Raw genomic sequence first — 14247 nt, 5'->3', positions numbered from 1 at the left:
ATGAAATTGTTTCCTAGAGGTGTTTATTTATTTGTTGGTTTAGCGGCAGTGCAGATGAATAGACATTGCTGTAAATGCCCAAGAGGCACTTTATCATCTATAGTCTCTATGACAGTTGTTACGAAGCCGTAAGAACAGAATACCGTGTTGATTTAACTGTATTAATGTAAATGTGGGGGATAGTGTATGAGTATAAAAAGCATTAAAAACAGAACATTATAACCTTTTTAGAGGTTGTGTTTTAATTACACAGCTGTATTATTCTTGTCTAGGTAGGCGTAATATACTGGTAGCAGAGTGTTTGTATGATTTGTGGGTAGAAATTTGCGTTAATCAACATTAGTGATGCTTCCAGTATTTTATTTTTTTTATTCAGTAGGTGTTTAGTTTATTAACCTCTCTTAATTTACAGGAGTAGGCGTCAACAAAGGAGCAGGGGAATTCAATCCCTGTTCTCCTGTATGAATGTCATGTGCATGAACAAGGACATTTGTGAATGTTTTCTACTCTTATTCTCTTACTTGTTAAACTGTGCTGATTAAAAATGAACTCATCACTGACATAGACCTCTAGAAAGCCACTTCTCATTTCTATTCATGGACATTTTTTGTTACTGGCTGCCCCATCAACCATGAGTAATGAGTTGATCAGGCATGAATAAGGGATTTAGGAGGCTCAGGGTTGCACATTAACACACAGTGGTGTCAGCGCTGGTCAAAAACACAGACATGGTTGTGTAGACTTCCTATATTTTATAAGTATTTTATCGAGTATTTTCATAACACTACTGCTTCTGAGGGCCAAAAACATTTCTTATGCTGCATGGAGAAGGATGTTTGTGCACCACTGTTTGATCAGTTATAGCTTATTTTGATTTATTTTATCTATTTATGTCTGTTTCTTTTCCTTTTTATGTCTTATATGTACTGAAACACTTTGAATTGCCTTATTTTTTGAAAGGTGCTATATAATTAAACTTGCGTTGGCGTCTTTATTGTCTTTTGCAGAAATATCGCATGGAAGTTGGCACACAGGCGATGGATCACTTGATTAACATACTGCAAACTGATAGGTACGTTGATGTATTATTTATGTTTTAGTTTGGTCTGGTAACTGTCATGTGTGTACTTTTCAACTTGGACCTTATTTTTCCATGTTTTTGTGTCCAAGTAACTAATGGGGGCAACAAGTTTTAAATTTGGTGCTGTTAAAAGTGCTTTGCAGCAGGAGTTCTTCATCTGTATAGTCCGTATACTCCGCTCAAATAAACGGGGGCGCCACCCTCATTGTCGCAATCAGCTAAATATTCAACCATCACATTGAAAATCTTTTACATAACACTAAGCTGCGATTTCTTTAGTCCAACACGACAAAATCTTCCTAGCTGGCACTGTTCTCTATTCACATTTCCACTGTTGACTGCAACAAGTCTCCTCACGGGTGAGATTTCAGAATGAGACATTAGTAGGTCGATACTTGGTTAGACACACAGCAGATCAAGCGAAAGGAACAGAAAACGTTTAATTTTAGACACTTATAATAACAATCAGAGCCAGTCAGTGGCAAAAACAAGCACTTTTAATGGTTGTATTTTGACAGGGCGCCTTTGCCCGCAAGGGTGTATATTGGCCCATTTAGTAGCTGCAGGCTGCAGCACTCTCACTCAATAAAAAGTTGTTGTCCCCATTAATCACTTTGACACAGAAACGTCGGAAAATAAGGTCCAGATTGAGAAATGTTCAAGTTACCTTTTAAGTTCTGTTAACAATGAAACCTGTGTTTTGTTAACACTGTGCTCCTTCCTGCTAATTTAACAGGTCTGACTCTGAAATCCTTGGCTATGCTTTGGACACGCTGTACAACCTAATCTGCAACGATGAGGAGGAAGAGCAAGGTATTCAACCGTCCTACAATTATTAGAAATAAGGAAATTCACCTTGAATTTGTTACCATTTGAAGATAATTCCCTCTAATTGTGTGGCTACTGTTAACAGTGTTGACTGAGCCATTGTTTTGTTTGCATGTGTAAATTCAATTCATAAAACAGTCAATTTGCATTCCCCTTTTCTGTACATGGATAATGACTGCTTTATATAAAGATTCTCGTCTCTCTTCTCTTCCATGTTTTAACCCTACAGATGAATCAGAAGGTAAAACTCTTTGTCTGTGCATGATGCCACCTCCCTAACCACCAGCAGCACTTCATAGGTTCCTCTTGTTTGGGTTGTGGAAAAAAGAGCGCATTAATAGTCATGTTTACACCTCATGCAGTGCACAGATTGTACACCGCTAATAAAATTCAAGGCTGTCTTCTGGTTGTTGTTGTGGCATGTCTTCACAAGAATCAGTCGGCTGATTCCACACTTCTTCAGAGTGAATGCTAGCTTTTGGGTGAGGCTTTAAACTTACTCTTCCCCCTCGGCTCTCGCAGACGCAGTAACCCCTATCCCTGTCGCAGGGAAGCATAAGAACGTTTCCATGCCTGGTCAGTACAGAAACCAAGCGCTCCCTGCAGTAGTTTATAGTACTGCTAGATAACTAACTTCAGTTGGAAGAGTGACTTGAAGGTGTTTGGGTGGTAACAAGAATGCTTCACTAATACCGTCACATCTTTGAATATCTGTCTGTTAGTATGTCATTTCTCATTGCTCCTTTGTTTCTCTCACATTTTAATACCTGGTTGTTTTCGCACTGTTATGGTGAACATTTAATTTTGTTCTCTTCTGAAGTGTATTTCAGTTCATCATATTTCCTCACATTCCTCCAGTGGTAGCTCGCGTTCTGATATCTATGGGTTTTGATAGGGACACCGTTTCTTAAAAGACAACCTACATTCATTTATTTTATTTTGGTCCCCTTGTAAATTTGCTATGGCAAGCATGTCAGCAAGTAGTTTCTTATTTACACATCAGACACATCATTTGCATACATTTTGAGTTGTGTTTGGCCACCTGGCAAGTCATTCCTATGTAGCTCTGTTTTTGGTCTCAACCGACTCTTGAGGGAAATATCTTCCTCTTTAGCTTTAACATGTTCCACTATGTTCACCAGCTAGTCGCTATCTTTTCCTGTCTGCCATTTGGTGCTGGGCGTGTAGAGTATGGTGGTTTTAGGAGTGTTTTCTAGGCTTTCTGACTAGAAACAATGCTGATGAGGGCAGTGAGAGTGAACCACAACTGTAAATATGCAGGCTGGAAAACCAAAACAGTGAGCTAAAAGAAGCTAAAACGTTCTGTAGAGTTGCATGGTAATCCTGTCTACTGTTAATATGAAGATATTGATTATTAAACCTTTTAATGTAATTGTGCTACAACCAAAGTCTTCATTTTGGGGAGGATGCAGAAATCTTAGGCTGTGTTCACACTGCAGGCAGAAGTGGCCTGACTCATATTGTTTTGCTTATATGTGACTCAGTGTGAACAGCACAAATGACATAGAATCAGATCTTTTAAATTCTGGTTTGGGCCACTTTCACATGTTGTCCCTATCTGATACAGGTCTGATTTTTTGTGTTAATCTATGCTGGTCTCTTTAGGACCGTGACCTGTTCACACTCACGTCTGATATGGGCCACATTTAACAAATAATGTGACCAGCAAAACAAAAAAGAAATCTGAGCAATAAATAAGAATTGAGCACTAAAGCTTGCAGTGTGAACGCAGCCTTAGAGATGGATGTAACAAAACATAGGTAAATATATCTAAAGCTATCTGCATTTCTAGATACAGTTTGGGTACCTTTTAAGTTATGGCTAGATTAATAGGTGGGTACACACTCTGTGGTGTTGCTAACCAGCTTGTCACACTAAACCTCTCAGCTCAGCCCATATTAAACGTCTCTTCCTATGTTTACAAAGTAGAATCCCTTTTACAGTAACCCCACTGAGCTCACCCCGTTCCCCTCTCCCATCCAACTGTCCCATCCATCTGTGTGTCCCCGTTTATTTTGTCCAGAGGGCATGTTCACAAGTATCACCCTGAGCATTTTTCTCATTTCTCGAATGGATTCAAATATTCTTTGTAAAGTCATTATTCAATAACAGAAGATCATCAGTTATAAACACTCTGGAAAGTTATGACAAGTTGCAGATTTAATAATTATTGCTGTCTTACTCAGGCTGAATGCTATGAACAAACCGACTGATGACCCTACACTGATGACTTCTCCTTTATCGCTGGAGATGTTACTCATTTCAGCTTTTAATCTCCTTCACAGATGAGAATGCCCAGAAGCAGGCAGATGACCTGGGTGCCCAGTTCACAGATACGTTCATTCAGGACCCTGAACATGTGACCCTGCTTCTCGCTCTGCTGGAGGTACTGAACTGTTTCTGCTCCTGTGTGCAAGAGATCTGTCATTATATTTGTCTGAACAACTGCGTGGCGTATTTATGCATTGCTGTGGTTTTTAGGAGTTTGACTTCCATGTACGTTGGCCTGCGGTGAAGCTGTTGACTGCTCTCCTGAAGAACCAGTGTGTCCAGGTCCAGGGTGTCATTCTGGTCAGCCCAATGGGTGAGTATCCCCTTTCCACATCTGATTGTTGTGTTTTTTTTAATGTCATGATCTGGAACTACACATTCAGTCTTACATCAACATTGCTGTGATCCTTTACTGAATCTGTTAGCTCTCAAAAAGTTGACAATATGCACAAAAAGATGAATCAGTGTGTCAGTATTTTCTTGAGAGCAAAATGTTTGTGTCCATCCACAGGTGTTTCCAGATTGATGGACCTGTTGGCAGACTCTAGAGAAGTAATTCGCAATGATGTGAGTACTTGTCTCTGCTGTTTAAGCTGCCACTGTGTAATAGACCTGCAGTGAAATTAAGGTTGCGTTCAGACCGACTTTATCTCTGTGTGATAAAATGCAGCACTGTCATTCATTTGAATGAGGCCAGGCCCACAGAAAAACGTAGGGTTGTACCTGCCTCAATTTGCAACGCTACATAATGTCATCTGTCAAGGTGCTGTGTTGGCCAGTGACATACATGCAAGCACTTATTCCCGGTGGATTACTTTACGGCCACTATGTGTTTAATACAGGTCTTTTTATCATGACAGTACATATAATGCTGCGAAAATCAAATTTTCAGGACATGAATGATGACCTGTTTTATTTACTTTCAGGGCTTGCTGCTGCTTCAACAGCTGACCAAAAGCAATGCTGCCATTCAGAAAATTGTGGCATTTGAAAATGCATTTGAGCGTCTTCTAGATATCATCACAGAAGAGGGCAGCAGTGATGGAGGTACGAGGATCTTGAGAGTCAATACAGAATTGACTGTAGAAATTTAAATACAATCCAATTCTAAATATCCGTTTTTCTTATGATATTATGTCCTGACATACATCCTTTTCCCTGGATGCAGGTATTGTGGTGGAGGACTGTTTGCTGCTGCTGCTCAACCTGCTGAAGAACAACAGCTCCAATCAGAACTTCTTCAAGGAGGGCTCCTACATTCAAAGAATGAAGCCCTGGTTTGAGGTTGGGGACGATAACTCTGGCTGGTCCGCACAGAAGGTCACCAATCTCCACCTCATGCTGCAGGTAATACAGAACAGTCATGTTGAACTGTTGCTTTAATTACAAATTAAAAAGGCAGCACAATAGGATATTGTTTTGCTAAAATCTTGCACACCGTTCTGTCCGCAGTTGGTGCGAGTCATGGTGTCTCCAGTGAACTCTCCTGGAGCTACAGCCAGCTGTCAGAAGTCCATGTACCAGTGTGGTCTGCTGCAGCAGTTGTGTACCATCCTCATGGCCACTGGTGTGCCTGCTGACATCCTCACTGAGGTAATGACAGCAGTACTACCCAAACAGTCTTTGGTAACTCAAAAGGTTTGGCTCCTTTGGAACTAACTGCACTTTTTGATCTTGCTACTTTCTTTCAGACCATCAACACTGTATCGGAGGTTATCAGAGGCTCACAGGTCAACCAGGACTACTTTGCATCAGTCAACGCTCCTTCAAACCCACCAAGGTAGGACACAACCAATGAACCAAGATCTCTCACATCCATCTGATAGTAAATTCTGTACTGACTTTCTCTCTGATCTCTCTTCGCCATCTGTCCATAGACCAGCCATCGTAGTGCTGCTCATGTCCATGGTGAATGAGAGACAACCATTTGTGCTTCGCTGTGCAGTCCTCTACTGTTTCCAGTGTTTCCTCTACAAAAACCAGAAGGGCCAAGGAGAGATTGTGGCTACGCTGCTGCCCTCCACCATTGATGGTCAGTTACAACAAGTTGAGAACTCAGAAGTGGTATTATCAGTTGTTTTACTATAATTTTCAAGAGTTTGTAGACCATTGGGTTGATGGAGTGTCTTAAAGGAGTCTATTTTATCAACTTCTATATAGAACCTTTTCACAGCAACAGTAAAGTTTGATTAGCACTAAAGATAATCCTACCTCAGTGCAAAACATGAGTCATTTTTTAAGTAGAAGTTCCCCTTGTAGAATATTGACATCCCTGCTTTACCACAATTATAACTGATAAATTAATTATAGATGATGGCTAAAAATTAGGAATGTCCCGATCAAGTCATTAAAGAAAAAAATGCCTGTATCCAAGCAGCTATTTTATATTTTACAAAATAACAAAGTAGGCTATAAAATATCCTAACACACCCTCCCTATAATGTTTTTTGGTGTTGTTGCTGTCGCCGGAGGGAATTTCTGACTTTAAAAGTGTCCTGCAGTCTTGGTTGCTTCGGTGCAGTCTTTGCCTGAGTGACCTGAATGGCCTGTAAGGATCGGATTGGACTTTAATATAGCTCAGTATAGCTGATACTGATCTGTTTAAAAATGCCAAAATGTCATGACACTGACACATCCAGTGAATCCATCAGTATTGGTTTTTTTTTAATTATGTTTATTGGTGGAAAAATATTACAAATACACGGTATACTAGCTTAATAAATTAAACCAGTCACATAGTCACAGTATGCTTGACCCAAATTATTAGTGGCTCAATTTGGATGGGTGGACTGTTTATTCTTCTTGATCCTTTCAGCTTCAGTTATAAATATTTATTTATTCACTTGCCCCCTTTTTTCCCCCAGCAAATTCCATCTCAGCGGGCCAGCTGCTGTGCGGAGGCCTGTTCTCAGCAGACTCTTTGTCCAACTGGTGTGCCGCTGTCGCCTTGGCTCACTCCCTGCAGGACAACCTCACCCAGAAGGAGCAGCTGCTGAGGGTTCAACTGGCCACCAGCCTGGGAAAGCCCCCTGTCTCCCTGCTGCAGCAGTGCACTAACATCCTCTCCCAGGTAGGACACCAACAGTGCCATTTCACTGCTGGAATGAAGATGCCAACGGGTTACGTGTGTCGGGGTAGAAAGGACTTTAAGAACAGAGACATATTTTTGGCAAATAAATAGAGGTTAATGTTGATGTGCTGACAACAGTGAATAGAAAAATGTCACATTATTGTGGTTTTACAGGGAGATAAGATCATCCGGCGGGTAAGTAAAGTGCGTGTGTACTTTGTCTGTGCGTGTTTTGAGTGTTTGGGTGGCACCTATGCTGGTTATTTTGGCTTGGCATCTGTAGTAGGGGTCTTGTTGGCCCACATTGTTGGGGGATCTTGCTTCCCTTTAACTCTTTACTACTCCTTCTTTGTCCCTAACTAATAGCTAATGCGTGTGGCACTCGGATGCGCTCCTCCCCACAGAGGAGGCTCTAGTTCAGGGGTGTCATAGTCATTTTAGTTCATGGGCCACTTACAGCCCAATTTCTTTTAGTGTATGAACAGTGTGTGATGATGAACAGCTTGAGATAAGTGCAACAATATGTCTCAGTTTTTCCAGTCAGTCTGCTGTCATTACAATTTACAGATCACTGAAGATCTACACAAAACGTTTAGTTTAGTCTTTTTTTTTGGAACTGAACAACAGTGTAGTATTTTACTTGTCCAGCGAGAATCAAGAGTAGCAGTGCATTTTATTGAAATACTGAAATTAATGACTTATCGTCAATGTTCCCTCTTTGCCAAGTCATCCGGTGGGCCCATGTGTATGTTTGACACCCCTGCTCTAGTTACTCTCACTGTGTTCACTAGTGAAGTGTGGGGGAGTAAGAACTGTCCATCTGAGAGAGGTTCAGAGAAAAGGGACACAGCAGCTGTTTTTCAGTGGTTGTATCTCAGATTATGTCATCCTAACATCTACTTGGAGTTGTGACTTTGGACCGTTTGCTGTGCTGCAAGTCCTTATCTGTCTGTTCAGGAAGTGTATGCTACAGCAGCTTTTGGGCCTTTTCCTGTCTGAGTGAGATCTCCACTCTTGTTTTTGTTGTTCTCTTTACATTTAGATACCGTACCTGCTTACAAATGCACAGTGCAGGTGCCAGAAGATTTTATAGTTTATGTTTAATGAGGAGTAATTCATTCTCACTGTGGATTCAGATGGTTCTAAAATAGGTTTATGAGTTTTAGTGTTGAGATAAGGTGAAAAGGGTTATAATTATTCAGCCAAACTTAACCAAGCCTCTCAATTTCCCTGGGAGTTAATCAGTTTGCAATTACTCTCTTTCTCTGGAGTTGCCAGTTCTTCTTCTTTTGCCCTATTGTCTTGAATGAGGGTCTGGCTATGACAGTCTGCTAAAATGTATGCACTTCTCTGCATCTTCCTGGTGAAACTACTTGGTATCAGTTGACAAACTCCTTGCTTTCAACTTGCTTGGTCTCAGTTGAGGTGACCAAGTCTGGATCAGGGAAACTGGACACCCACGTTACTTTGTCAAGTAAGCAGAAGCGGAGGCCTGCTCACGGAGGTCTGGTGACAAAAATGGGCTTTTGAAGGTGTGAAATTTCACTTTATGGTGGGGGGTAAGTGCAAGAGGTCCTGCAGTACCAACTAGTCTGCAAAGCACCGTCATCCAGGATAGGGTTTGTGATTGGTGATGATTAACTTCATAGTGTTTATGATCAGATCTGCAGCAATATGTTTGGACACTCTCAGGGTGAGTTGAGTAGGTGGGGGAAGCAGCTGGACAAACCTGGTCAACTCTTGTGAAGTTAAACTGTGAATATCTGCTTAATATATCTTTGTAGTCTTCAATTGTCACTGCTGTTTTTTTTTGGGACAAGAAATGTGAGTGCTCAGAGTTTTGGCCAGAAGTCATTGGTGTCTGACATAGCAGCAAAGAATGATGAAGTAAGCCACCATGTTGAAAACGTCTGTCGGAGGAGTACGGGGAGGTCATGGAGAATCACTTCACCTCTGGCTCCCATTTCTAAAACAATGGTGTGCTCCAGTTATTGTGGTCTGGAATGATAGTCTGCACTCTAAGGCCTTGGTTCATGGTTCCTCCCTTTGGGTTGGGAGCAAGTTGCTGCTCCAAGTGAGGGATTGGAAGACTATCAGGATCTTGTTTATTAGAGATTATCTAAAATGTAGCGAGAGATTGATCGGTCAATTGTGGCATCAGGTTTTTACTTGACTGTTGCAGTAAAAAAGGAGCTAACTCCGAAGGCAAAGCTCTCGATTTTCCTGTATCATGCTAGTCTGCATCTGTAGTCCTTAACTTGGACTAATGACAGGAAAGGATGAGATTGCAGATCCAAGCAACAGAAATTGGTTTCACATATTGAGTGTTTGGACTTTTTAGAGAAAGGGCGAGGAGCTCGGACAGAAGTAGGACTGAATACGTGTTGAACGGAGGCTGCGGAGGTGGTTCAGACATCTGAACAGGTCGGCTTCTGGACGCCAGCCTGCGGAGGTATTCCAGACTCATCCAACTGGGAGGAGACCAGTTGGACCAGTGCAATACATTCTTATTACTCCCAGCTTTCAACCCCTGCCTCTGATACCCTCCCGACTGTGACTAGATGGAGGATTGTATTTTAACTGCTAGGCTGCAGTTTTAACCACAATCACCCACACAAACACATACAGAAGCACAGTGTGTGTTTTTTTGCAGAGGTCTGTTCAATTAATACTTGGTGGTCATTTTCCTGTCTTTTGTTTTCCTCCTCATTTTTGCATTACGTCACATTTGGAGACTAAATCTGAAAAGGTGATTTCGTAAGTTTTTATAGTATGGAATGCTGATAAGTTTTTACCCACACCTTCATTGCTCAGATCTCCATACTTACTCAATTCTGGCATCTTTTATGTCACTGGAGGAAAGAAGTAAGCTCTCCTTCAAGCATGATGTGCATTAAGTGTTAATGCACCAGCGTATTAGCAGCCTTAAGCTACAGAGTTTACAGTTCCTATTCACCTCTGCACTGTTTTTATCTGTCTTGATTTTCATCATCTTTACATTCCAACTCCATTAAAATCATCCTTTATTTTTCTACAGCTGATTGACATTAGTTATTCATACATACAGCATAATTGCTTACTGGAAGTTTCCTATAAATGTGTCCATTGGAAGCAGACATTGGAATCTCTTACCTGCTTCTCAAAGCTGTTTTCATGGAAATGCATGCTAATTTTTATATCATCTTTTTGTTATTACAGTTCATTTTTCATCCCTAAAAATCACATTTAGTTTGTTTTGCTTTGCATGTGCTGACAGCTGGAAATATAGTCAAATTACAATTCTATGATACTTGGATTGCAAGTCATCAATCACTTGCAGAATGAAAATTGCAAACCACAGACTAATTGAAAATTGTGAACTTGCAGAACACCTGATAGCTGGAGGTACTTTTATGCTTTAAAGGACGTTGATTTATTCATACAGGTTAATGCAGCATGGTCTGGTCAACACAGCCTTGTTTGAATATACTGAATGTATTCATTTTAACTGTGTCTTAGTTTTTTGTTTGTTATAACCTTAATAACTACTAATGGTGAATGTGATTGAAGTACTGATGGATTTAATTAACCTTTTCCATATTTTTGTTGTTTGTGAAATTAAATGCAGTGTTTTACTCCCAACACGTCAGCTTGGGCCAACAAAATTAATGCTTTAACAACAACTCATATTCAAGCACTTTTGTTGCCATTTTATCAGCCCCATTTATACTTTCTTTTTTCCTGTTGGAATTTAATACATTGGCAATAATTTTGTTGGATTTCTAAATTATGTTGTGTCACACTCAGCAAATGCAAATTTTAACTCGCTCTTTAAAGAAATGACAAGAACTGTTCATTAACTAATGTCCCAATCTGGACCTAATCTATAAATCTATGACCAAGGTTCAAATTTTAGTAATTGTAACATCGGTTGCCATTCAGGTTTTGATAATCCCCCATATTGAACATTTTCTTCCTGTCTAAACTCTAAATGTTTTATATCTCTAGAATATTACATGTTTGTTCTACATTGGTCTCTTGACAGACACTTTGACTGCCATTCAAGAAGCATGTGTTGACATTTCTTCTGTTTTGTTCTTGTGCTCCGCAGGGCAGTAAAGTGCAGACCAGGGTGGGCCTCCTCATGCTGCTGTGTACATGGATCAGCAACTGTCCGATAGCTGTCACACACTTTCTACACAATCAGGAAAATGTTCCCTTTGTATCCTTGAAGCAGCTTTAAAGCAGTACACCTGTTTCATTACAATAAATGTGTCTAGTTATAGTTTTGTTAACAAACTATTACCTCACTCCTTTTGAGGGACCTTGTATTTTCATTTAAGTTATAACTTGGATGTAGGTTTCTGTGACTCACTGGTGTTGAAGGAATCCTTGACTGGGTGACTCCTGCAGTTGACGGCACAGATCTCCGAGAATTTGGGAGAGGATGAAAGGCTGGTGCAGGGCCTGTGTGCGCTGCTTCTCGGCATCTGCATCTATTACAACGACAACTCACTGGAAAACAACACAAAGTAAGCGTCAGCTCACACACCTAGAAAATCAGTCAAAATATTAGGGATGATTGTTATTGGGGTTGATTAAGTGTTTTTCGGAAGCTTTCATGCAGAGCAACGCAACGAGTGCAGCCGTCATCAACTCTCCAACTTTGCGCTGTCTGTCTCTCTATCACACACTGTCGAGCTCTGTTTAAGACCTGCTGTGTCATCTCTGTCCTCCTCAGAGAGAAGCTAAAGCAGCTCATCGAGAAGCGGATTGGAAAGGAAAACTTTGTAGAGAAACTGGGCTTCATCACCAAACACGAGCTGTACTCGCGGGCGGCCCAGAAACCACAGCCGGTCTTCCCGTCTCCAGAGCAGATGCTGTTCGACCACGAGTTCACCAAGCTGGTCAAAGAACTCGAAGGTCAGTCAAGAGACAATTCTTCACATCCAGCGAAAATGTATTTATTGTGGCATAGTTTTACGAATTATCTCTCCTGCTACTCTAAACAGGTATGATCACCAAAGCAGTTCACAAATCCAGTGAGGAGGAGAAGAAGGAAGAGGAGGTGAAGAAGACATTAGAGCAACATGACAACATTGTAACTCAGTATAAAGAGCTGATCAGAGAACAGGTAATCAGAGCTAAGTGGCAGTGGCATTTTCAGTTCTGCACGTGGTTTAGTTTTGTGTTTATTTATAGTTAATTATATGTTCCCTCCTGTTGATTAGGTTTTTTTTGATTGTGTGATCCTCAGGATGCTCAGATCCAGGAGCTGAAAGAGCAGGTAGCGTCCATGTCATCTCAGAACGAACAGATGCACACTACGGTCACCCAGCAGCTGTCCCAGATCCAGCAGCACAAAGATCAGTACAACATCCTCAAGCTAAAATTAGGTGGGTTCACCTCATTGGTTAACTGGTAGCAGGTGTGTTTTGCCCTTGAAAAAAGAACAAGGATGTAATTTATCACAAGAAGTACTTTGTGTCTGGTTTGTTAATTGAAAAATACAATCAGAAAAAGAAATGCTTGGAGCAGTGTACGTTAACAATGTGCACATTTTAATTAATTTTCTGTGTCCTATGTCTTGTTTACTTATTTCTGGCCACCATCCCTGTTGATGATGAAGTTTTACTACTTCATTACTGAGATACAGGGTGGCAGTGATATGCAGCGACATCACAAGATACAGTTTTACAGCAGTGTGCACAGGGCAACCATATACATGAGGAGAGAGAGTGTAAAGGAGCAGTTCAACATTTTGGGAAATACACATTTCTATACAGTTTGTAGTTTTAGTTATGTGAGAATTTCATATGTTTGTTTACGGACTTGAACTTTGAACGAAGCCTGGCTACCCGTTTTGGCCTGCTTCCAGTATTTATGCTAAGCTAAGCTAACAACGTCTCAACTTTAGTGCCGTACTTAATGCACAGACATGAGTGGTATCGTTGTGCTCATCTAACTCATGAAGAAAGCAAATGTAGTTAAACTGGACTCATGTTGCTTGCTTGTTTCTCTGCAGTAATGCTGCGTGTATACAACTTCTTATCTAAGGAATTTAGATAGTGACTAAAATGGTATAATGATGGCGATGAACTTTGTATGTAAAATTGAAACTAAACTACTGCCTTAATATGGCTTACTGTACTGGAGCCTCACTAATAATCAGCCAAGATATTTCTACTTCCTGAATATCAAAATCAGCTATATCGTACAGTAACTGATTCTGTATATGTGTATAACATCAACATTACATTTCCTGTTGAATCTGACATTTGAACTGAGTTTGTGGTCATATCTTCAGGTAAGGAGAACCAGAGTCAGTCCAACAGCCAGGGAGACGGCTCACAGATGAACGGGCTGCAGACGGAGGAGATCACACAGCTAAGAGAGGAGCTGGAGGAGCTCCGCAGGCAGCACGCACTCCTTCAGACACAACTCGGTGACAAAGACGCACTCATCAACACCCTGGTTAGTGAATGTGTGCGTACAGAGTCTATGTGTGTGTTTGTGTGCTGGGGCGTTGTACTCTGGGATGATTTCCATTAAATAACACTAATGAAGGGAAATGTTGTTTCAAAGTTGTGCTGTTGTCAGGGGCACAGACTTTATCACCGCGTCTGTGTGTTTGTTTTGTCTAAGCTTTAGGCGAAGGAGCTGTGCAGGGAAAACTCACTCCTCCACACACAGCTCAGTGACACCCTGTGGAGCGTTTCTCAAACAGCAACAGTGGTCACGGTTCAACCACCGGAAAATATGATTGATTGGCAGACAGATTGCCGTCCAACTCATCACTGTTTCTTGAAAAACAGTTGACATCATTACAAAAACTGTATTACGTTTTCTCTGGTCAGACCCATACATAGCATACAAACAGCAGGTAGACTTTGAGTAATAAATGACTGAACTCAGCTTCAAACCGGCCCTTCACAGTTGTAATAACCGCCAGAAAACATCACAGTAATTGTTGCCAACTACAGTTTTCAGGCAAACC

General features: G+C 40.9%; 1 protein-coding gene across 7 annotated transcripts in view; it reads left to right on the top strand.

The window, feature by feature from the left end:
* The window catches only part of uso1 (USO1 vesicle transport factor), a 19975-nt gene that overhangs the window by 1965 nt on the left and 3763 nt on the right, over positions 1-14247 (top strand). The window contains exons 3-22 of one of the 7 annotated variants that reach the window (XM_035660209.1): positions 1008-1072; positions 1818-1894; positions 2139-2150; positions 2432-2485; positions 4216-4316; positions 4412-4514; positions 4713-4768; positions 5128-5248; positions 5370-5548; positions 5654-5794; positions 5893-5981; positions 6079-6233; positions 7066-7271; positions 7446-7466; positions 11362-11472; positions 11664-11782; positions 11992-12173; positions 12263-12384; positions 12508-12646; positions 13558-13724. In XM_035660209.1, the coding sequence (XP_035516102.1) occupies positions 1008-1072; positions 1818-1894; positions 2139-2150; positions 2432-2485; positions 4216-4316; positions 4412-4514; positions 4713-4768; positions 5128-5248; positions 5370-5548; positions 5654-5794; positions 5893-5981; positions 6079-6233; positions 7066-7271; positions 7446-7466; positions 11362-11472; positions 11664-11782; positions 11992-12173; positions 12263-12384; positions 12508-12646; positions 13558-13724 (2220 nt within the window). Of the gene's footprint in view, positions 1-1007; positions 1073-1817; positions 1895-2138; positions 2151-2431; positions 2486-4215; positions 4317-4411; positions 4515-4712; positions 4769-5127; positions 5249-5369; positions 5549-5653; positions 5795-5892; positions 5982-6078; positions 6234-7065; positions 7272-7445; positions 7476-11361; positions 11473-11663; positions 11783-11991; positions 12174-12262; positions 12385-12507; positions 12647-13557; positions 13725-14247 lie in introns of all 7 variants that reach the window. The other 6 variants (XM_035660208.1, XM_035660211.1, XM_035660210.1 and 3 more) reach the window with 6 other exon arrangements.

Source organism: Morone saxatilis, unplaced genomic scaffold (assembly GCF_004916995.1).
Source record: "Morone saxatilis isolate NCDOM2014 unplaced genomic scaffold, NCSU_SB_2.0 Contig17, whole genome shotgun sequence".
Taxonomy (NCBI): domain Eukaryota; kingdom Metazoa; phylum Chordata; class Actinopteri; family Moronidae; genus Morone; species Morone saxatilis.
This window is presented reverse-complemented; position numbering and strand designations above follow the sequence as displayed.